General features: G+C 37.7%; 1 protein-coding gene across 1 annotated transcript in view; it reads right to left on the bottom strand.

Annotated features, from left to right (window-relative positions):
- SBF2 (SET binding factor 2) overlaps window positions 1-24900 on the bottom strand; it is a 498680-nt gene that overhangs the window by 241609 nt on the left and 232171 nt on the right. The window contains exons 4-6 of the mRNA XM_070383912.1: window positions 21093-21215; window positions 19662-19772; window positions 17809-17914 (exon numbers count right to left, since the gene is read on the bottom strand). Of these exons, the coding sequence (XP_070240013.1) occupies window positions 17809-17914; window positions 19662-19772; window positions 21093-21215 (340 nt within the window). The remainder of the gene's footprint in view (window positions 1-17808; window positions 17915-19661; window positions 19773-21092; window positions 21216-24900) is intronic.

Genomic DNA, 24900 nt, shown 5'->3' on the forward strand with positions numbered 1-24900 from the left:
GTTTCTTGCTTTGAAAAAACACCACCACAAACTTCTCTCCAGAAACCTCCCCTTCTCTGAATAATAAAGATACGTTATACAAATAGAACACTATGTCTCAGCTTTCAAATGGGCAATTTGAGGAATTGAAGGTCCTGGTTTTCTTGGCAGGTTATATTTCCAAAAGCCTTAAAGAATTTACTATAATTCTGTCAATCCACAATGGAGAAAATGTTATAATGGTCATGGCTTAACAAAAGTCATGAAAAAGGATATTTCCCATTCATTTGATCACTATTTGTTGAAAGCCTACAAGAAAAAGAAATGCAACAAGGCAAAATGGTTGTCTGAGGAGGCCTTACAAAAAGCTGAGAAAAAGAAGAGAAGAGAAAAGCAAAGGAGAAAAGGAAAAACTTGAATGTAGAGTTTGAAAGAATAGCAAGGACAGATAAAAAAGCCTTCTTAAGTGAACAATGAAAAGAAATAGAGGATAACAAAGAATGGGAAATACTACAGATCAAAGAATATTCAAACTACCACACAACTTCACTCAATTCACGTGAGTAATCCTGGTAATGCTCAAAATCCTTCAAGATAGGCTTCACCAGTATGTGAACCAAGAACTTCCAGATGTACAAGCTGGATTTAGTAAAGGGAGAGGAATCGGAGATCAAATGGCCAACATCTGTGGAATCACAGAAAAAGCATTCCAGAAAAACATCCAGGAATTCCAGGAAAACATTTACTTTTGCTTTATTGACTACAGTGTTGTGACCATATGGATCACAACAAACTGTGGAAAATTCTTAAAAAGGTAGGAATTCCAGACCACCATACCTGCCTCCTGAGAAACCTGTATGCAGGTCAAGAAGCAACAGGTAGAACTGGACGTGGAACAATGGACTTGTTCCAAATCGGGAAAGGAGTACATCAAGGCTGTATATTGTCATTCTGCTTATTTAACTTATATGCAGGGTACATCATGCAAAATGCTGGGCTGGATGAAGCACAAGCTGGAATCATAATTCCCAGGAGAAATATCAACCTCAAAAACGCAGATAACACTACCCAAATGGCAAAAAGCAAAGAGGAATTAAAGAACTTCTTGATGAAAGTGAAAGAGAGTGAAAAAGCTGGCTTAAAATTCAACATTCAAAGAATTAAGATCATTGCATCTGGTCCCATCACTTCATGGCATATAGATGGGGAAGCAATGGAATCAGTGACAGACTTCATGTTCTTGGGCTCCAAAATCACTACAGATGGTAACTGCAACCATGAAATTAAAACACGCTTGCTCCGTGGAATAAAAACTATGACAAACCTAGACAGCATATTAAAAAGCAGAGATATCACTTTGCCAACAAAGGTCCATCTAGTCAAAGCTATGGTTTTTCCAGTAGTCATGTATGGATGTGAGAGTTGGACCATAAAGAAGGCTGAGCACTGAAGAACTGATGCTTTGGAACTGTGGTGCTGGAGAAGACTCTTTAGAGTCCCTTGGACTGGAAGGAGATCAAACCGTTAATCCTAAAGGAAAGCAACTCTGAATATTCACTCCAAGAGCTGATGTTGAAGCTGAAGCTCCAATACTTTGGTCACCTGATGTGAAGAAGGGACTCACTGGAAGACTCTGATGCTGGGAAAGATTGAAGGCAGGAGGAGAAGTTGACAGCAGAGGATGAGATGGCTGGATGGCATTACCACTTCAACGGACAAGAGTTTGAACAAGCTCCAGGAGTTGGTGATGAACAGGGAAGCCTGGCATGTTCATGGGGACACAGAGTTGGACATGACTGAGCAACTGAACAATAACCACCACCACTATGCTCCAGATACTAGGAATACAATAACGAAGAAAAATAAAATCCCTACCCTCTCAGATTATCTAATACTTTATACAGTTAAGTTCTGTAACTACCGTTGAGAGGCAATGTTTCATATTTGTTACAAATTCAGTATATTATTTCCAAATATGTTATAAATGGAAATCTTCTAAGTAAAAAAATGTAAAGAAATGTAACTCAATTGGGCAACTATACATGGGTGTACTTTAGTGGTTATGAACATTTTTATTCCCTTGAATGTGACATGAATTAAATACACTTTGCATGCATGCCAAGTCTCTTCATTTGTTCCTGACTCTTTGTGACCCTGTGGACTGTAGCCTACCAGGCTCCTCTGTCCATGGGATTTCCCAGGCAGGAATACTGGAAAGGGTACCATTTCCTTCTCCAGGGGATCTTCCCGACTGAGGGGTTGAACTCAGTCTCCTGCACCTGCAGGCAGAGTCTTTACTGCTGAGCCATCAGGGAAGCCCATTTAGTGGTAGCATTTAACCATTTAGTGTTAGTATTTAAACCCAATAAAATGAAAATGGAAAATCCTTTGAATCAGGATTCTTCTGAACTGTCCTCAAATGATATCATGTAGCAAGCAGATATTAAATACTTTATTTATGTATGATTCTAGCAAGCAGAGTACATTAATCAACAACCCATTGGTCACGACTGTTAGTATTTGGTACTTTGAAGAGTTTCCTTTATAAACCTAGCATAAATATTAAATGTTTAATTTTTAAAAGAAAGCAATCAGTTTCCTGATAACATTGTGACCACTTCTGAATGCTCAAGCTTCATCAAATATCTTATTATTTCATGAATGCCTATCATGGCTCTATATCATTGCTTACGTCTTTCTCTCTGCCTGGAATGTCCTTCCACTTTTCTAGCTAGTAAAAGTTAACTCTTAGTATCTCTATTATTGCATTAATTACAGTGTACCATAATTTTTAAAACATATAAAAGTATTATCTGGGAGAAGAGGATGAGACTGTTTTATCTTTACATCCCTAGTGACTAGCATAGGACTTTACATATGGTAATGGTTCTCTAAGTATTTGACAAAAAAATTATACTCCTGTAGATAGGCATTATAGAAATTTTGTTTAAGTATCTTCAGAAAAGTGCTGCAGACAGACTAGTGAGAAGATTTAATTTGTTTCAAAACCTCAAGACAAAAAGCTGACAATCCAACTATCTCAAAATGATTAATAATACATATAGTTACAGTAAAACACTAAATTTCCTATTTCTTCCTTTTCTACCTAGAGCACAATATTCCATTACAGTAATGATCTAAACTTTTGTGCCCACAAATTCTCCAACTACATGTTAAATTACATATAATAAAAATGAAAATGGCTACTTCATCTTTTCAATTGTAATTGAGAAAAAGACTAAATCAAGTACTAATGTTACATGAATGATCTACGAAAACTAAACGAAAACAGTACTGTGATCCAAGACTCTAGATTTTGATCATTTAAGGAAAAAGGACAAAAATCATTCTACAACTGATGCATTAATCATGTGGTTCATAAATTTACCAGTCAACATATTCTTAAAGGTGTTACCTTTAAAGAGAAGAATCTTCCACAACTTTAGCCTTCATTCTTTCCTCTAATAATATTTCTTCTTTCTTTTCAGGAACATAAATTAGTTTTGATATGCTTATAAAAGTTAATATAATTTTAAGAATAATTATATAGCATTACAACCAGAAGCTTTTCCAGAGGAAGACAAAAGAGAGAATGCCAGAAGTTTTCCATTAAAACATTTAAGAACAGAAATAACTTTCTGAATAGCAGGTATGGTTACAATCAACATTTTAAGGATGTTTATATAAAAAGGAAAAATAATGTTTGTAAGATAAACTGCAAGGAGATCCAACCAGTCCATTCTGAAGGAGATCAGCCCTGGGTGTTCTTTGGAGGGAATGATGCTAAAGCTGAAGCTCCAGTACTTTGGCCACCTCATGCAAAGAGTTGACTCATTGGAAAAGACTCTGATGCTGGGAGGGATTGGGGGCAGGAGGAAAAGGGAACAACAGAGGATGAGATGGATGGATGGCATCACCAACTCGATGGACATGAGTCTGAGTGAACTCCAGGAGTTGGTGATGGACAGGGAGGCCTGGCATGCTGCAATTCATGGGGTCGCAAAGAGTTGGACACGACTGAGCCACTGAACTGAACTGAACTGACTGAAGATAAACTGAAGAAAAAACACTAGCAATTTTAATAATTTTTTAAAAAAATCTCTACTTAGTATTAGAGATAATACACAGAAATATTGACTCAATAATAGTCCATGAAAAACTGGCTACATATGGGTAAGCAAAAAGAAGTATGCATATAAAAAAGTTTACACTAGGATGAGATCATGAGGAAATAGAAATTTTGATCAGACCAATAATGAGTAAGGAGATTCAAACTATAACCAAAACCTTCCAACAGAGAAAAGTCCTGGACCAGATGGTTTCACTGGTGAATTCCACCAAACATTTAAAGAAGAATGAATATCAATTCTTCTCAAACTCCTTCAAAAAACTGAAAAGGAAGGAACAATCCCTAAGGCCAGAATTACCAGAATAACAAAGCCAGGTAAGGACTCAATAGGAAAGAAAACTGTAGGCCAATCTTACTGATTAACATAATATATGAAAATTCTCAACAGAATAGCAGGAAAATGAATTTAATACCATATTAAAAGGACTATACACAATGATCAAGTGGAATATAATTGCAGGATGCAAGGATATTTCAACATATACAAATTAACCAATGTGAAATACATTAATAGAATTAAATATTAAAAAATCCTATGATTATCTCAATACATGCAGAAAAACATCTGATTCAAAATTCTTTCATGATAAAAACTCTCAAAAAATTAAGTATGGAAAAAAACATACCCCAACATAAAAAATGCTGATATGAGAAGTCCACAGCTAACATCTTATTTAACAGTGAAAGCATTGAAAGCTTTCCTGCTAAGATCAGGAGTAAGACAAGGGTGCCCATTCCTTTTCAACACAGTACTGGAAATCCTACCCAGGGCAATTAGGAAAGAAAATGAAACAGAAAGCATCAAATCAGAATGGAAGAAGTAATAGTTTGTTTGCAGATTATATGATCTTAAATATATACAGAAAATCCTAAAGACTCCATCAGAGAACTGTTAGAACTAATAAATAAATTCAGCAAAGTTGTAGGATACAAAATCAACATAGAAAAATCAGATGCATTTCTACACACTAACAACAAACTATTTGAAAAAGAAATAAAATAATCTCATTTATAGTAGCAACAAAATGAATAAAATACTTAGGAATAAATTTAACCAAGGACGCAAAGATCTGTATGTTGAAAATGATGAGAGTTTGATGAAAGAAACTGAGGAAGATATAAATGAATGGAAATATATCCCATATTCATAATTCAGAAGAATTAACACTTAAAATATCCATACTACATCAAACCACCTATAAATTCAATTTAATCAAAATTATTGAAAAGATCCTGATACTAGAAAAGATTGAAGGCAGGAGAAGAAGGGGACGATGGAGAACGAGATGGTTGGACGGCATCACCAACTCAATGGACATGAGTTTGGATACGCTCCAGGAGTTAGTGATGAACAGGGAGGCCTGGCATGCTGTGGTCCATGGGGTCACAAAAAGTCGGACACTACTGAGTGACTGAACTGATAATTATATTTGAATAGGCATAGAAAAAAATCAATCCTAAAATTCTTATGAACCATAAAAGTTCCTAAATAGCCAAAGGAATTCTGAGAAAGGACACAGTTGGAGGTTTCACAATTCCTGATTTTAAACTATATTCTAAGGCTGCTGCTGCTGCTGCTAAGTCGCTTCAGTCATGTCCGACTCTGTGCGACCCCATAGACGGAAGCCCACCAGACTCCCCCGCCCCTGGGATTCTCCAGGCAAGAACACTGGAGGGGGTTGCCATTTCCTTCTCCAATGCATGAGAGTGAAAAGTGAAAAGGAAGTCGCTCAGTTGTGTCTGACTCTTAGCGACCCCATGGACTACAGCCTACCAGGCTCCTCCATCCATGGGATTTTCCAGGCAAGAGTACTGGAGTGGGGTGCCATTGCCTTCTCCGTATTCTAAGGCTACAATAATATTTTTTTTAAAGTATAGTATCGGCATAAAAACAGACACATAGATCAATGAAATAGAATTCAGAGTGTAAAAAGAAACTCACACATATACAGTGAACTAACACGTGACAAAAACCCAAAAATATTCAGTGGGGAAAGGAATAGTCTCTTTAACTAAAACTGAATATTCATGTGCAAAATAATAAAATTGACCCCTATCTCACACCACTCACAAAAAATAATATGAAACAGATTAATATATAAATAAAAGAAACAAACTATAAAACTACTAAAGGAAACAGAGGAAAAGCTCCCTGATGCTGGTCTTGGCAATGATTTTTTAGATGTGACACCCAAAACTCAAGCAGCAAATACAAAAATAAACAACTGGGATTATACCCAACTAAAAAGTTTCTGAACAGCAGGAGAAACAATCAGCAAAATGAAGAGGCAATCTATAAACTGGAGAAATTACATGCAAATCATCTATTTGCTAAGATATTAATATCTAAAATATAACAGGAACTCATATAACTCTGCAACATTCCCTGGTAGCTCAGAGGTTAAAGCGTCTGCCTGCAATGCGGGAGACCTGGGTTCGATCCCTGGGTTGGCAAGATCCCTTGGAGAAAGAAATGGCAATCCACTCCAGTATTCTTGCCTGGAGAATCCCATGGATGGATGAGCTTGGTGGGCTACAGTCCATGGGGTCGCAAAGAGTCGGACACGACTGAGAGACTTCACTTCCACTTTCATATAACTCAATAGCAAAAAGGAAAAAAGAAAGACTACAAAATGGGTAAAGGACTTAAAAAAAACAGACATTTTTCCAAAGAAGACATATAAATGCTGACATGCACATGAAAAGATGCTCAACTTCATTAATCACCAAGGAAATGCCAATCATCTCACAACAGTTAGAATGACTACTATCAAAAGACAAAAGAGATCTCTCTTATACACTGTTGGCAGGAATGTAAATTGGTCCAACTACTATGGAAAACCATATGAAGGCTCTCAAAAAAAAATAGAACTACCATTTGATACAGTGATTCCACTTCTGGGTACATATTCAAAGGAAATAAACTCACTATCTCTAAGAGCTACTCATGTGTTCACTGCAGTATTATTTACAATAGCCATGACATGGAAACAACCTAAGTGTCCATCAACAGATGAATGGAAAAGAATACACATATAATACATTGGAGAAAGGAAGGAAACACTGTCTTTCATGACATCATGGATAGATCCCGAAGGCACTATGCTAAATGAAATGTCACCGAAAGACTAATACTTTATATTCTCATTTTTATAGACTCTGAAAAAGCTGAAATCAGAAACAGACAGAATGGTGGCTGCCAGGGGCTAGGTGGTATGGGAGGGCTTTCCCAGGTGCCTCAGTGGTAAAGAGTCCGCCTGCTAAAGCAAGCAGATGCAGGAGATGTGGGTTTAATCCCTGGTTTGGGAAGATACCCTGGAGTAAGAAATGGCAACTCACTTCAGTATTCTTGCAAGGAAAATCCCATGGACAGAGGAGCCTAGCAGAATACGGTCCATAAAGGTAGCAAAGAGTCAGACACAACTGAGTAACTGAGCACACATGTACGCAAAGCGTTGGGGAAGTGGGAAGATACTAGTCAAAAAATACAAATTCCAAGTATAAGATGAATAAATTCTGAGCATGTAATGTATAGCATGGTACTATAATTAGCAATATTGTATTACAGATTTAAAAACTGTGTAAAGAGTAGATATTAAATGTTATCAGCACACAAATGATAGTTATGTGAGGGGATGAAGGTGGTAACTAATCTTATTACAGTAATCATTTTGCAATACATATAAGCATCACAGCATCACACTGTAAACCTCAAACTTATACAAGTTATAGCTCAAGAATATCTCAATAAACACAGATGTTACATGACGAATGCTGTTAACAATGGAAACAGAGTGACAGTAACTTAAGGCCCAAACTAGCTTTAGCCTGTGACTTTAAGAAGGTCTAATAAATAGTATACTATAAAATTGGGAACAATTATTCTATAATGAGTGTGTTTATAGTTAGAAACCAAATTATAGGTGAACATATATCTCAAAAGATGTCAAGAGAATTTCACAAAATTATCTGGGTCAAGGAGGGATACCTGAGCTATGGATTAAAAAAATCAGAGGGACTATAAAAACCAGTTCCTGTGAATACAATCTTAATTAACATGAAAAATTACAATTTTCTACACAAAACACAAATCTTAGGTAAATAAAAAGCAATTCACATAGACTACAAAAAGATACAAATAAATAAAACAGATGTTAAGTTGGAGATGAAGCTGGTTAACAGAAAATTTTAAGGAATGAAGTGGGTAATGGCATAAGTCCACATAACAACTTCAGGCAAACATAGCTCTGAAACTGTGAAAAACAAACTCATTATCATAACAACCCTTGGAAAGAAGAACCAAGGAAATGCTATCATTACATTTAGGACTTTCACAGGAAAACTAGTCAAGGCTACAAAAGTATCTTAGAATTTTATCTGCTTCCTGTCTGTGCTTTGTAAAATCTACCACCACTACCGCATCCCCAACACAGGTAGTGAACTGTGATAATGGTCTAATGTTGGCCTTCAACGACAGTCTAACCAAAATGACCGGTGATAAAAACCTGATTTCAGACAGAACTATCAGTACCACATGCTTTGGCAACTACAACTGCATACAGTGCTGTTTGAGAGGCATCCTTCTTTCTCCTTTCCTTTCTTATCTTTTCCTTATGAAGAATAAGCTGAAAGAAAAATGCTGAAAAAGTAAAATTTTAATATGTAAGCAAAAGATAATTAAGCTCAAAATACTAGAAAGCTGATAGTCAAATGGCTGATCACCATCTGTTCTGTGCACTTCATCCATATACAGAACTCTCCTAGGAGATATGACTGCCGTCTTCTTCATGGCCGGTGCAGTCATTTATTCAGTAAATACTGATGCCTTCTGTGTCCAAGGCACTATGCCAGATATAGAGGATGCACAGGATAATAAGACAAGGCAGTTCTTGAAGCTCCCCAGTCAAGAAAGTGAACATGCCCTATTAATAAATAAGGGAAAAACATGTCTTCCTGAAGACATCTGGGAATTAACATATCAGTCCTGTACTGTCTTTTTGTTACTGGAGGATAAAATCCTTTACTTTGTTCAAGCACTGAACTTTTATAAAAAAAAAAAAAAAAAGGTGCACATATGAAGAGTTAAATAGTTGCACAAGTTTTCTAAATATTTCTAACATAAAGCACAAATACAGAAAAGGATACAAATTAAATGTATAGTTCAATGAACTATCTTACAAACACTACCAAGGTCAAGGGAGGACTTTGCCAGCAGCCCTAGAAGCCCCTTGCATATGCCTCTAATCATGATAACCTCTCCATTGCCATTAAGTTTTCCTGGTTTTTCCTACAGACATTTTTTTTTCACCAAAAGGTGCATCCCTAGACACTACAGTATAATCTCACTCTGTTAAAAATGGAATCTGTTTCAAATCTCTTACTTATTTTTTGTCCATGTCATGTGGCATGCTGGATCTTGGTTCCATGACCAGGGATAGAACCTGCATTCTCTGCAGTGGAAGCATGCAGTCTTAACCACTGGACCGCCAGGGAAGACCCTCAAAACACTTTAAATCTTGAGGTTCCTCCTCCATATAATTTATTTGTTAAAGAATTTGTGACATTGACCAACAGTTTCTGAGAGCCTGGATTTTGACAACTGCAGTCTCTGGAAGCAATGTGTTCCCTACCTTCTGTTTTCCAGGATCAGAATCAGACTTAATCTCTTGGGAAAATACAGGTAGTGTTTGGCAAGGTTAGTTCAGTTCAGTTCAGTTCCGTCGCACAGTTGTGTCTGACTCTTTGCGACCCCATGGACTGCAGCACGCCAGGCTTACCTGTCCATCACCAACTCCAGGAGCTTGTTCAAACTCATGCCCATCGAGTCAGTGATGCCATCCAACATTTCATCCTCTGTCATCCCCTTCTCCTCCCGCCTTCAATCTTTCCCAGCATCAGGGTCTTTTCCAATGAGTCAGCTCTTCGCATTAGGTGGCCAAAGAACCGGAGTTTCAGCTTCAGCATCAGTCCTTCCAATGAATATTCAGGACTGATTTCCTTTAGGATGGACTGGTTGGATCTCCTTGCAGTCCAAGGGACTTTCAAGAGTCTTCTCCAATATCACAGTTCAAAACTATCAATTCTTCAGCGCTCAGCTTTCTTTATAATCCAACTCTCACATCCATACATAGCTACTGGAAAAACTATAGCTTTGACTAGACGGACCTTTGTTGCCAAAGTAATGTCTCTGCTTTTTAATATGCCATCTGGGTTGGTCACAGCGTTTTTTCGAAGGAGCAAGTGTATTTTAATTTCATGGCTGCAGTCACCATCTACAGTGATTTTGGAGCGCAAAAAAACAAAGTCTGTCACTCTTTCCACTGTTTCCCCATCATATTGCTATGAAGTGATGGGACCGGATACCATGATCTTTTTTTTCTGAATGTTGAGCTTTAAGCAAACTTTTTCACCCTCCTCTTTCACTTTCACCAAGAGGCTCTTTAGTTCTTCACTTTCTGCCATAAAGGGGGTGTCATCTGCATATCTGAGGTTATTGATATTTTTCCTGGGCAATCTTGATTCCAGCTTGTGCTTCATCCAGCCCAGCATTTCTCATGATGTACTCTGCATATAAGTTAAATAAGCACAAGCACGGTGACAATATACAGCCTTGACGTACTCCTTTTCCTATTTGGAACCAGTCTGTTGTTCCATGTCCAGTTCTAACTGTTGCTTCCTGACCTGCATATAGGTTTCTCAAGAGGCAGGTCAGGTGGTCTGGTATTCTCATCTCTTGAAGAATTCTCCACAGTTTATTGTGATCCACACTGTCAAAGGCTTTGGCATAGTCCATAAAGCAGAAGTAGATGTTTTTCTGGAACTCTCTTGCCTTTTTGATGATCCAGCAGATGTTGGCAATTTGATCTCTGGTTCCTCTGCCTTTTCTCAATCCAGCTTGAATATCTGGAAGTTCATGGTAAACATACTGTTGAATCCTGGCTTGGAGAATTTTGAGCATTACTTTATTAGCGTGTGAGATGAGTGCAATTGTGCAGTAGTTTGAACATTCTTTGGCATTGCCTTTCTTAGGGATTGGAATGAAAATTGACCTTTTCCAGTCCTGTGGCCACTGCTGAGTTTTCCAAATTTGCTGGCATATTGAGTGCAGCACTTTCACAGCATCATCTTTCAGGATTTGAAATAGCTCAACTGGAATTCCATCACCTCCACTAGCTTTGTTCGTAGTGATACTTCCTAAGGCCCACCGGACTTCACATTCCAGGATGTCTGGCTCTAGGTGAGTGATCACACCATCGTGATTATCTGGGTCGTGAAGATCTTTTTGTACAGTTCTTCTGTGTATTCTTGCCACCTCTTCTTAATCTCTTCTGCTTCTGTTAGGTCCATACCATTTCTGTCCTTTATTGACCCCATCTTTGCATGAAATGCTCCCTTGGTACCTCTAATTTTCTTGAAGAGATCTCTAGTCTTTCCCATTCTATTGTTTTCCTCTATTTCTTTGCATTGATTGCTGAGGAAGGCTTTCTTATTTCTCCTTGCTATTCTTTGGAACTCTGCATTCAAATGGGTATATCTTTCCTTTTCTCCTTTGTTTTTGCTCCTCTTCTTTTACAGCTATTTGTAAGGCATCCTCAAACAGCCATTTCACTTTCTTGCATTTCTTTTCCATGGAGATGGTCTTGATCCCTGTCTCCTGTACAATGACACAAACCTCTGTCCATAGTTCATCAGGCACTCTGTCTATCAGATGTAGTCTCTTAAATCTATTACTTCCACTGTATAATTGTCAGGGATTTGACTTAGGTCATACCTGAATGGTCTAGTGGTTTTCCCTACTTTCTTCAATTTATGTCTGAATTTGGCAATAAGGAGTTCATGATCTCAGCCATGGTCAACTCTTGGTCTTGTTTTTTCTGACTGTAGAGCTTCTCCATGTTTGGCTGCAAAGAATATAATCAATCTGATTTCGGTGTTGACCATCTGGTGATGTCCATGTGTAGAGTCTTCTCTTGCGTTGTTGGAAGAGGGTGTTTGCTATGACCAGTGCATTCTCTTGGCAAAACTCTATTAGCCTTTGCCCTGCTTCATTCTGTACTCCAAAGCCAAATTTGCCTGTTACTCCACATGCTTCTTGACTTCCTACTTTTGCATTCCAGTCCCCTATAATGAAAAGGACATTTTTGGGGGGTGTTAGTTCTAAAAGGTCTTGTAGGTCTTCATAGAAACATTTAACTTCACCTTTACTGGTCGGGGCATAGACTTAGATTACTATGATATTGAATGGTTTGCCTTTGAAATGAACATTATTCTGTCATTTTTGAGATTGCATCCAAGTACTGCATTCCGGACTCTTCTGTTGACTATGAGGGCTACTCCATTTCTTCTAAGGGATTCTTGCCCACAGTAGTAGATATAATGGTCATCTGAGTTAAATTCATCCTTTCCAGTCCATTTTAGTTTGCTGATTCCTAAAATGTCAATGTTCACTCTTGCCTTCTCCTGTTTGACCACTTCCAATTTGCCTTGATTCATGGACCTAACATTCCAGGTTCCTATGCAATATTGCTCTTTATAGCATTGGACCTTGCTTCCATCACCAGTCACATCCACAGCTGGGCGCTGTTTTTGCCTTGGCTCCGTCTATTCATTCTTCCTGCAGTTGTTTCTCCACTGATCTCCAGTAGCATATTGGGCACCTACCAACCTGGGGAGTTCATCTTTCAGTGTCCTATCTTTTTGCCTTTTCATACTGTTCATGGGATTCTCAAGGCAAGAATACTGAAGTTGCTTGCCATTCCCTTCTCCAGTGGACCACATGTTGTCAGAACTCTCCACCATGACCCATCTGTCTTGGGTGGCCCTACATGGCATGGCTCATAGTTTCACTGGGTTAGACGAGACTGTGGAACCCTTGCAGATATCCCATTCTTTCTCTCTGCAACTCCCTGCTCTCTGGGTTCTGTCCTAAGAACTCTAGCTGCCTTGCTCTCCAGAGGTCTCCACTCTATTTCCTTGTCTAGGGAGTCCTCTAAGCCCCACCTCTGTTCCGCCTCCCTGCACCATGGCCTGTAAACTCTCTCAAGGCAGAAAGTGGTGCCAATAGTCAAAGTGAAAGTCACTCAGTTATGTCCAGCTCTTTGTGACTCCATGGACTATACAGTCCATGGAATTCACCAGGCCAGAATACTGGAACGGGTAGTCCTTCCCTCCTCTGGGGGATCTTCCCAACCCAGGGATCGAACCCAGGTCTCCCACATTACAGGCAGATTCTTTGCCAGCTGAGCCACAAGAGAAGCCCAAGAGTACTGGAGTAGGTAGTCTATCCCTTCTCCAGCGGCTCTTCCTGACCCAGGAATCGAACTGGGGTCTCCTGCATTGCAGATGGATTCTTTACCGAATGACCTGCTGTTTCCTGCTTTTCAGGGATCTTTGTCCTTCAGTTGCCCACTATTTCATATTATTTTTTTCCAGCTTTTTAAGGTGTTTCAAGCTGCAGGGTAAATCCTGGCCCAAAATATGAATCAGTTTTTATTAAAGTTTTATTATCTTGTTGTTCATAGTCGTTTTTTAGTTGATCCTATTCTCTTTTCCAGTGAATGATATAACAGTTATATCACTGGGAAATAGTGATACTTTTATCTTCCAATTTTTGTATTGTTAGTTTCTTTCTCTTGGGTAATTACTTCTGCTAATATGTCCAGTAAACAATATCAGCAATTCTGGAACTCATTTTTAATTTAAGAATGAGTGTTACGTTGAATTATGTCCTATTTTTAAAATTAAGGAGTTAATTTTATTACTTTTATAATTTATTAATGTAATTAATTAATGTTAATAGATTTCTGTTGGTATTTTGATTTTTTTGATCCATTGTAAAATATTTAGCCTTTCTCTTTTTATTTTTTTCTCTTTAGGATTTTCTTTTTTCATTTGTTGAACTTTCACGATGATGTGCTAAAATTAATGGCTTTTAAAAAACATTAATTCAGTGTGCTAGACATATTGACGGAGAAGGCAATGGCACCCCACTCCAGTACTCTTGCCTGGAAAATCCCATGGACAGAGGAGCCTGGTAGGCTGCAGTCCATCGGGTCTGAGCGACTTCACTTTCACTTTTCACTTTCATGCATTGGAGAAGGAAATGGCAACCCACTCCAGTGTTCTTGCCTGGAGAATCCCAGGGATGGCGGAGCCTGGTGGGCTGCCGTCTCTGGGGTCGCACAGAGTCGGACTGAAGCGATTTAGCAGCAGCAGCAGCAGTGGTCCATGTGATTAGATTGGTTAGTTTTCTGTGATTGTGGTTTTCTGGTTGTCTGCTCTCTGATGGAGAAGGTTAAGAGGCTTATGGAAGCTTCCTGATGGGATAAACTGACTGAGGGGAAAATGGGTCTTGTTCTGATGGGCGGGGCTGTGCTCAGTAAATCTTTAATCCAATTATCTGTTGATGGGTGGAGCTGTGTTCCCACCCTGCTGTTTACCTGGGGCCAAACTGGAGGTAATGAAGATAATGGTGACCTCCCTCCAAAGATCCCATATATGTACTGCTACACTCAGTGCCCCCAACCCTGCAGCAGGCCACCACCAACCCACGCCTCCACTCATGGACACCCACATGCAAGTCCGGGACAGTCTCTTGTGGGGTCACTGCTCCTTTCTCCTAGGTCCTGGTGCACAAGGTTCTGTTGTGCCCTGCAATAGTCTATTTCCCAGTCCAGTGTAAGTTCTGGCAGCTCTATGGTAGGGTTAATGGCGACCTCCTTCAAGAGGGCTTATGTGATACCCATGTCTGCTGCACCCAGAGCCCCTGTCCTTGAGGCACACCACTGCCGACCCATGTACAGCCATACAAGCCGTCCTAAATGAAAAAGATCATGTGAATAGTGCTTCAGTTCAGTTCAGTTCAGTCACTCAGTTGTGTCCAACTCTGCAACCCCATGAATCACAGCATGCCAGGCCTCCCTGTCCATCACCCACTCCCGGAGTTCACTCAGACTCACATCCATCGAGTCAGTGATGCCATCCAGCCATCTCATCCTCTGTCGTCCCCTTCTCCTCCTGCCCCTAATCCCTCCCAGCATCAGAGTCTTTTCCAGTGAGTCAACTCTTTGCATGAGGTGGCCGAAGTATTGGAGTTTCAGCTTTAGCGTCATTCCTTCCAAAGAAATCCCAGGGCTGATCTCCTTCAGAGTGGACTGGTTGGATCTCCTTGCAGTCCAAGGGACTCTCAAGAGTCTTCTCCAATATCACAGTTCAAAAGCATCAATTCTTCAGCGCTCAGCTTTCTTCATGGTCCAACTCTCGCATCCATACACGACCACTGGAAAAACTATAGCCTTGACTAGACGGACCTTTGTTGGCAAAGTAATGTCTCTGCTTTTCAATATGCTATCTAGGTTGGTCATAACTTTTCTAGCTAAAATCAATTAAGTTAGTGATTAGTTAGGGACCATGCACAGGCTCTGTAGGTAGTTCATGAACCCCTAAAATTACATCCAAAACTTTGTGGAGGAAGGTTTTAATCAATAAGATATTCTTTACAGAAATAAGTGCCACCAAGGAGTCAGTGCCTATTTCACACATTAAACAAAATAGCTTTAATTAAATTAATTTGAACTTGGTTGAGATGATTCAATGAGCAGAAACTTTCAGGGAGGAAGAAAAGGAATACATGATTTTTAACAGTTTAAACTCCTATGGGGAGGCAGATATAATAGGGAACTACTACTTTGGGACTGATGCCATCATTCATCTTTATTAGGCTACTAGAAACTCTATGTGTGGTGATTTGATCACTGAGTCATGCTCAACTCTGGAGACCTCATGGACTGTAGCCAGCAAGGCTTCTCTGTCCATGGGATTTTACAGTCAAGAATACTGGGGTGGGTTGCCATTTGCTTCTCCAGAGGATCTTCCTGACCCAGGAATTGAACCAAAGTGTCCAACATTGCAGGCTGATTCCTTACCAACTGAGCTACAAGGGAAGCCCATTTAACTCTTCTGAGGCTCTCTAAATTTCACTGATGGAAGTCACAAAGAAGAATAAGGATGGGGCCATTAAAGGAAAAGGAGTGATGTGTTTCAGAGTTGAGCAGGGAGTAAAATCAACATGAGATGGGAGGAAATAAAAAGGTAGAATTTTTGTGTAAGGAATTAAAAATTCCATGGAGAAGTAGAGATAGGCCTTCAGGAAAGGGACGGTTTCAACTCAACTATAAAAAGACACAGATGGGGAAAAATGTGAAAAACATAATCTAAGGGAGTGAGAAACTCTTATGTAGGTACACATATAAGACAAGTAAGAGATAACTGGACATGGAACAACAGACTGGTTCTAAATAGGAAAAGGAGTACATCAAGGCTGTATATTGTCACCCTGCTTATTTAACTTCTATGCAGAGTACATCATGAGAAATGCCAGCCTGGATGAAGAACAAGCTGGAATCAAGATTGCCGGGAGAAATATCAATAACCTTAGATATGCAGATGACACCACCCTAATGGCAGAAAGCAAAGAGGAACTAAAGAGCTTCTTGATGATGGTGAAAGAGGAGAGTGAAAAAGATGGCTTAAAGCTCAACATTCAGAAAACTAAGATCTTGGCATCTGGTCCCATCACTTCATGGGAAATAGATGGGGAAACAGTGGAAACAGTGGCTGACTTTATTTTTCGGGGCTCCAAAATCACTGCAGATGATGATTGCAGCCATATAATTAAAAGACACTTACTCCTTGGAAGGAAAGTTATGACCAACCTAGATAGCATGTTAAAAAGCAGAGACATTAGTTTGTCAACAAAGGTCCGTCTAGTCAAGGCTATGGTTTTTCCTGTGGTCATGTATGGATATGAGAGTTGGACTATAAAGAAAGCTGAGGGCCGAAGAACTGATGCTTTTGAACTGTGGTGCTGGAGAAGACTCTTGAGAGTCCCTTGGACTGCAAGGAGATCCAACCAGTCCATCCTAAAGGAGATCAGTCCTGGGTGTTCATTGGAAGGACTGATGTTGAAGCTGAAACTCCAATACTCTGGCCACCTGATGTGAAGAACTGACTCACTGGAAAAGATCCTGATGCTGGGAAAGATTTTGGCAGGAGGGGACAGAGTATGAGATGTTTGGATGGCATCATTGACTCGATGGACATGGGTTTGGGTGGATTCTGGGAGTTAGTGATGGACAGGGAGGCCTGGCATGCTTCGGTTCATGGGGTCGCAAAGAGTCAGACACGACTGAGTGACTGAACTGACTGAAGAGATAAAGTAAGTGACAATCTCTGGCAGCACTGATCTGAAATATACTCTAAGTTACATTACTCCTTTAATGAAGTATGAGCTGTCCAATGAACAGAGGGCACTTTCTCATGTCCTCCCTCTAATTCTTCACCCAAGCCATTGCTAGAAAATTAGAGATGAAGTCCTGTTACAGGTGGTGAAATGAAAAGGAAGGGATTCTTTTAGTTTTATCTTCTAAGGAAAAACAAAACATACTACCTATTCGTGTTTTACAGCACAGAGAAAATATGTTTTCCTTCTAAAAGCCTAAGTGACTACAGAGCAAAAGGAGCCGAGGTTAAAAACAATGAGTACTAGTTGGGATTAGAACCCATATAATTATGTATTTTATATATGTTATTTAATGGTTTACTTTTTTATTGTCCTGGTTCATGTCGGGTGATGGCTTAAAACTTAATCTTGTTTTCAGAAGCTTTTAGAAAAACACTGAAAAATGGAGAACAAGACATACCTAACTGCTGGAACAGGAGAGCCACACTAGTTCCTGTGACAGGAAGACTGTCATGCAAGGGAGTCTGGATCAGCTGTCTGTCTCCTGCACCCAAGGAAAACAGCTTCTGCAGATTGGGCGGAAAAGATATACACACAACAAATGATTTCTTTTCACACATTTTCTCAAGATAAAAAAAATCTCTTTGAAGTTCAAATTGAGAGCAGATGATGGTCTTATAAGACCCAACTAACAGATGCGAAGGGCAACAAGGCAGCTCAAAACACTAAAGCTACTTTGTGCCCAAATGAATATGATACAAGAAAATTCAGTAGTTGGAAGGTGAAAATTTAGTAATAATGAAACACACAAATCAGTGAAAGTAACATGTAACTTAAAAATAATAAAATATTAAAGCTAACATTTATATGCCAGTTACATGTGAATAAAACTGGAAAAATAAAATGTAATATGAAACACATAATTTAAAAACTTCTAATAGTCACAATAATAATCCTTTTTAAATTTAAAAATACATAAAATCGTGTCAACAAAAATTTCATCATAATAAAGTCTCATAAAGTAACTCATCTGCTTTACAGTGTAGGTTCAGTTGTGACTAAACTCACATTTCATATTCTGCCCTTGGAGTACAAACAGGAGAGTGAGGGAGGGGAGTACAGAAGGAAAATAAGCTTAAGAGTAACCAAAAGGCATTAGGAAAGATAGTAGATAGTTAAAAAGGCAAAGGGCAAGGGAAAAAGTTGTCAATTTTACCATAAGTAACATCTCTATCAGACTTTTTTTTAATCGATCAGAGTTTAAAAAATGTAATTTTTAGAGGCCTGTTCTTTCCCTTGATATTGATATTTCATAAGAATAAGCATAGTAAGTGGTCAACTAATCAATTTTAGGACTTAAGTAGTTTTTTTAAGTTACCTAGGAACATTTAGTCTTAGAAGCTGAGGTTCTCATTTTTCTACTTCAGAGAAGAAGATAAAAATTTCAAGACACAGAGAAGATGAAAGACATGTCACTTTGGGAAAGCTTTATTTCAGTGTAAGAGTTTAATGTCCTCATGTGCTCAATCTACGTATGATGAAATTCTTTAAGGTATAGATTATACTTTCCAAAGAAGATCTGTGATTTTGGACAATGGTCAATATCATCATTATTATTATTAAAGGCAGACAACTGAGATGAGAAAAATAAGCCCTCTTCTCCTGAAGCTTAAGTGCAAGCTATTCTACTAAACATTACACACAACACACAAAATGGTTTTCAGGACCACATGTAAGTGATTTTATCCAAGGAGATGAAGAAATGAATTAACCTATCCAGCGGTAGTTACAATGCTACAAAAAATTATACTGACAGTTTTCTTAATGTTATCTCTGAATTTGTGTCACTGAAAAAAATTTTAATGAGGTGTAATCATATAGAGGAATAAGCATGGTATAAAGAACACATCTGAAATTCAATTTTAAAAAGTGCATTCCCAAGAAAATGTAAGCTAGATTTCAAGTTACACAGAATATAACTTCTAACTATGCAATGTGAAAGGTGAACCCTGTGTTAAAATTAACCCCATGACCTAAGAAAAGAATGGAATCTTGTGTTTCTAGAAGGAAGACCACAGGGACAATGCTTAACTAAACTAAGACCTTTTTTTTTTCCCAAGGATTGAACTCTCGCCCCCTGCATTGGAAGGGCGGAGTCTTAACCACTGGACTGCCAGGGAAGTCCCCTAAGACCCACTTTAAAAAGAAAATATTTAAAGAATTCGTTTTTTTCCTTTTCTTCATAAATTAAATTAACTGGAGGAGAGGAGAAGAGAAGCAGGCCCTCTTCATCTTCTTTTTTATTCTGTTTACCTGAGACCCTCCAGCCGCTGGGACAAGACACGCACACAAGTTTGCAATGAGACTTTCCAAGGAGACATTCAGACTGTCCACATATACAGTGTAGATCAAACCCAGGCAAGCCTGAAAACAAAAGATGCATGTAGTTATTTAATGGAAAAAGCAAGCACTAAAAATAAATTGTGACATCTGCTCCCAGGAAAGTTTCTCTTTGAATGTAGTATATTCTACAGTGACCATGGAATAAATTTTAAGCAGCAAATGTTATTAAGTTTATTAAATTTTCCTCCAGAACCAGAAGCTCTAAATGAGCTTCTAAGATGAGTTTATAAAAAACAGAAGTACATAATTTGTAAAACAGGTGTTTGTGTTCAGATAACCACTCTAGCAAATTTGTAAGGCTTAAAACTCTTTTTGTCTCATTTTGCAAAACTCCAATTTTCAAGAAAAAAATTTAGAAATTTTACCTTATTTTGTGATTATCAATAATTCAGAACATTTATTTTACAGAAAAATTTAACTTATGTGAATTATTATAAAGAACAGCAAAATAGAGAATATATGATTAACACTTTAAGCTCAGAAGAAGGTAGGTGGTAAAATGGAGGACAAAATGGAATCATATGAATCTTCCAGTTTATTAAAATTTATAATTAAAAAACTAATATCTGTTAGGACTTACCAATTGTCATTGAAATCTTGACACTAAGAATATATATAATCTCAACTATACAGAAAAGTTTTCCAGAAATTATGCATTAATTTCTCAAGTCCTTGAGAGATTTTAAGGTGTAATTTATACTTTCTAAAGAAAATCTGTGATTTCTAGACAATGGTCAACATAACTAATATTAAAGATAACAATTGAAGTAAGAAAAATAAGCCCTCTTCCCTTTCAAATGTATTTATAACTACAGTAATTTTTTTTCTATATTTGAAAATTCTAACTATCTAAAAAGTAAAATATCTGGAAGTAAACAATATTTTAAAGCTATGTTGGTAGCAGTATGATCACAACTATTTGAAATCACAAATACTCATCCTATTTCCTTTCACCTGGACTCCTAAAAAGATCAGTAAAAACACACTAAGTTGTTATATTACTAATGCATTTTAAGCTTGATACAAGTAATCAAATGATTTCTTTAGGATTCATAAATTTTGGAGTCAGTAAAGATGAGACCTATTTTAAAACAAATTAAACATCCTTAAATATAAGGATATTTTAAACATCCTTAGAAGTTTAAATAGTTATACTAACTTATTCAGGTATTTATTTCATCCAACATGAAATTCATTTCTTCTGTTCACAGTAATTTTATTTTATTGATGAATTCCCAATCAATTTAAAGATATTTTAGGTACAAAAAAACTTGTTACCATGGTTCACTCAGAATAGATTTATACAATGATACAAATCAATAACAACTATGAGTTCTTTACCCTAAAAATTTCTGGATAATCTAATCTGGATACCAACACCAGGCTTTTGGGAGCAAACACTTCCGCAGGCTGAATCAAACCAGACACTTCCACTTCACCTTCAGTCTCTTCCTTCTTTGTTCCCTAAAAAGAGAGACACTGTAATCAACAGACAGACAATTTCTTAGGTTTATAACTGACAAAATGTAGCCATATCACACACTTCCATGTAATTTATGAAATCCAAAATTAATTCCAAAATATAATTTACAAAACTCAAACTAAAAACAAAGAACATACTTTGAGAGGAATCTAAGAAGCAAGTAGGCAAAGAAATTATGAAGCAGGGCATACTCATTACATTTCTGAGAATCCTTAAGCTCCAGATATATGGCACAATTTTATTTGAACATTTGGTTTCTATGTGAGGTACCAGTAATAAAAGGTAAATAAAACACAATTCATCACTGACTAGACAAATACAAATGACACTTAATGGAAATTCAGTTTCTAAGACAAGAAAAAGAAATCTGTTTTAGAAGTAAGGCACTATTTTTTAGTTTTGTTTTTTGGACTTCTCCCAGTCTTTCAAGCAAAAGAGATAATCATTTAGGATTATCTTGCAGAATGCTCTTAGAAGTAAAGCCCAAACAGCTCTAAATTCTTTTTTCTCAGGAGCAACAATGTTGATTTTTTTAAAAACAGAGGACATTTTTATATACATAACTAAGTTTCAGAATGTACCTAGTTGTCACTGAGCTGTAAAGTTAAAAATAGTTGAAGTGTAAAGCTTATGTCACGCCTATTTTATTAGCACAATAAAAATATCTAGAATTTTTTTTAAACCCTAAATATTGAGTGATTAAATACTGGTTAATGTAATAAACTTGGAAAGTATTATTCTGGGGCTTCCCTAATGTTCCAGTGGTTAAGAATCCACCTTGCAATGCAGGGGACACGGGTTCCATCCCTGGTTCAGGAAGATCTCATAATGCTGCGGAGCAACTAAGGCCATGCCCACTGACTACTGAGTCTGCACTCTGGAGCCCATGAGCTGCAACTACTGAGCCCTGCATGCTCTAGAGCCCATGCTCCACAAGAGAAGTGACTCAATAAGAAGGGTTGATGCCTGTGCACCGCAACTAGAGAGTACCTCCCACTCTCTGCAACTGGAGAAAGCCTGTGCACAGCAACAAAGACCCAGGGCAACCAAAATTAAACTAAATATATCGAAAGAAAAATAGTCTTCTCACTCATAAGCAACTTATTCAAATTCATAAGTGCTCCATAACACTATATGATGCACTGTAAAACTTTGAAGAGAAAAGAAAAAACCAAGATAGAAAAATATTCAAATTTATTTCCAAATGATAATGCTAGGGCATTTTCCCTGACTAGAATCCTTTTCTCTTTCCTTTCCACTAATCAAAGGTCCAGGAGCTTAGACTTTATCTTGCTTCTCAAAGGCTTTCTTTCACTGATTTTTTTCTCCAACTGTTAATTCTTAGCATTTATCAACATTGCACATACCTGTTCATACTTATTTCTCCTGCTAAGCCTCTCCCCTAAATGCCACAAAATGCTGATTCAACTGCCTGCTTGACCTCTCCACTTAGATGACAAATAGGTATCTCAAATAAGACAAAAATATAGCTCCAATCTTTTTTCCCAAACTCCACTCCTCCTTCAGTAATCTCTTATCTCAGTTAAAGGAAATTCTATCCTCCCATTTAGCAAATCAAAAATGCTGATTCCTCTCTCTTTCATAACCTTGGTAGCAATCCCGATTTCTCACCACCTCCACTGCTACCACAGGGCTGTGAGCCACGATCGTCTCTTTTCTGGGTTATTTTATCAGCTCCCTTTTGTCTCCTCCATTCCTCTTTAGCCCTACTTTGCTTCCTTGCTGCTCCTCAAAGGTGCTGGACATGTTCCCAGGTAAAGGTCTCAAACACTTTATTATTCCTTTACCTGGAATAGAAACAATAAGTAATTCCCTCATCTCCCTCATCCTCCCATTCAAGCAAACTTCTGCTCTATTAAGGCTTTGCTGGTATCCTACTTGAAACTGCAATATCCTAACCCCACTTATGTCCCCTTTGCTTATTTTATTTTTCTCCATGGCACTTGTTACCATCCAACATTCCACTTATATTGTTTTCTGGTTTTTGCCTCAACTAGAATGTGCTCTATGAAGAACCAGGATTTCTGTTTTGTTCACTGTTGATTTCCCAGTTTCTAAAACAAGAGGTGGGCACACAGTTGATATTTATATAATATTTATTCACTGCATTCATGCAGGAATGAATTTTCTTACATAAAATTTAAAATTTTCTTATTTTACCAAGGAAAGTTTTTCACCTCTACTCAAGGAGGCCAAGAACTGTATTAATATTTTCTATCTTCTTTGGAGCCCATATAGCTTCTATACAGTGACATATGACCAAGTATTAGATGTCTATGGAATGTACATATCCAAAGGGAAATATCTGTTTACTTTTTATTATGTATGATAAGATCCATATGCTCTTGAAAGATTTTCATTTGTTACAAAGCAAAAGCTAAAATTAGGTTGGGTGGTTCTGGAATTCTTAGAAATAATAAAAATGTGATGAAAATGAATTTACCAAAGATTTCCACACTTAATGAATCATCTTTTTTATGGATTACTAACAAAATTTGTCCTTGCATGACAAAAAAATGACTGAAATTCCTGAAAGAGATAAAGTTATCCACATTTTTATGAGATTGTGATACATGCCCCAGAGTACCATTAGAAGTCAGCTTGAGTAAGCACATAACCATTTCATATAAATGACCATTAACCTATGTTAAACTAAACATAAAATAGAATGCATTGGTCATTTCCTTTAATTAAATATTCACTAAGTGGAATAATTATTAACAAGAAAGAAAAAAGGTCTGACATGAATCAATACTAAATAAAAACAAGTCCATTTTCTTTACATCACTATTATAGATTTTGACCTTTACTTTGTAAATGTGCTGTGAATCATAAGATGCTGCTATTCTTCATTCCAATAGCTCTTCTATAAGAATACAATGTCCCAAGTTTAGAGAAAATTCATATTCCTTTTTTCAAAGCAAAATGCACTGCTGTGATTTTTTTTTAAATTGTTGTTTATAACAAGTCTGATTCCAATAAACAGTAGTGTTGTGATTTTGGTTAACTTTTTCTATAAGTAATTTATCATGTAAAAGAATAGTGCTGTTTTTTATAGCTGTTAGAATATATTTTGTGTAATAATTATGTAGTGATACTAACTCTGTTATGTGTTTTACAATGACAAATTTTCACATATTGAAAAGATGTGAGAAACGTAATAAGCAGGAAATTAAAAACACAGGAATACAAATGTAATAGACATTATAATAATGGTTAGAAATTTAACATTTTATAGTATAAAGCATTTTCACATACTGAATCTCATTTGAACAAAACTTACAAGACTTCTTCCAAGCTAAGATTATTCCTTGGTTTTAGTAGGTCCCAAAGTACTCTTGCCTGGAAAATCCCATGGACGAAGGAGCCTGGTAGGCTGCAATCCATGGGGTTGCTGAGGGTCGGACACGACTTTCACTTTCATGCATTGAGAAGGATATGGCAACCCACTCCAGTGTTCTTGCCTGGAGAATCCCAGGGATGGGGGAGCCTGGTGGGCTGCCATCTATGAGTCGGACACAACTGAAGTGACTTAGCAGCAGCAGCAATAAAGATACATGGAGAAGGAAATGGCAACCCACTCCAGTATTCTTGCCTGGAAAATTCCTTGGACAGAGAACCATGGCGGGCTACAGTCAATGGGGT

Source organism: Bos mutus, chromosome 15, assembly GCF_027580195.1.
Source record: "Bos mutus isolate GX-2022 chromosome 15, NWIPB_WYAK_1.1, whole genome shotgun sequence".
Taxonomy (NCBI): domain Eukaryota; kingdom Metazoa; phylum Chordata; class Mammalia; order Artiodactyla; family Bovidae; genus Bos; species Bos mutus.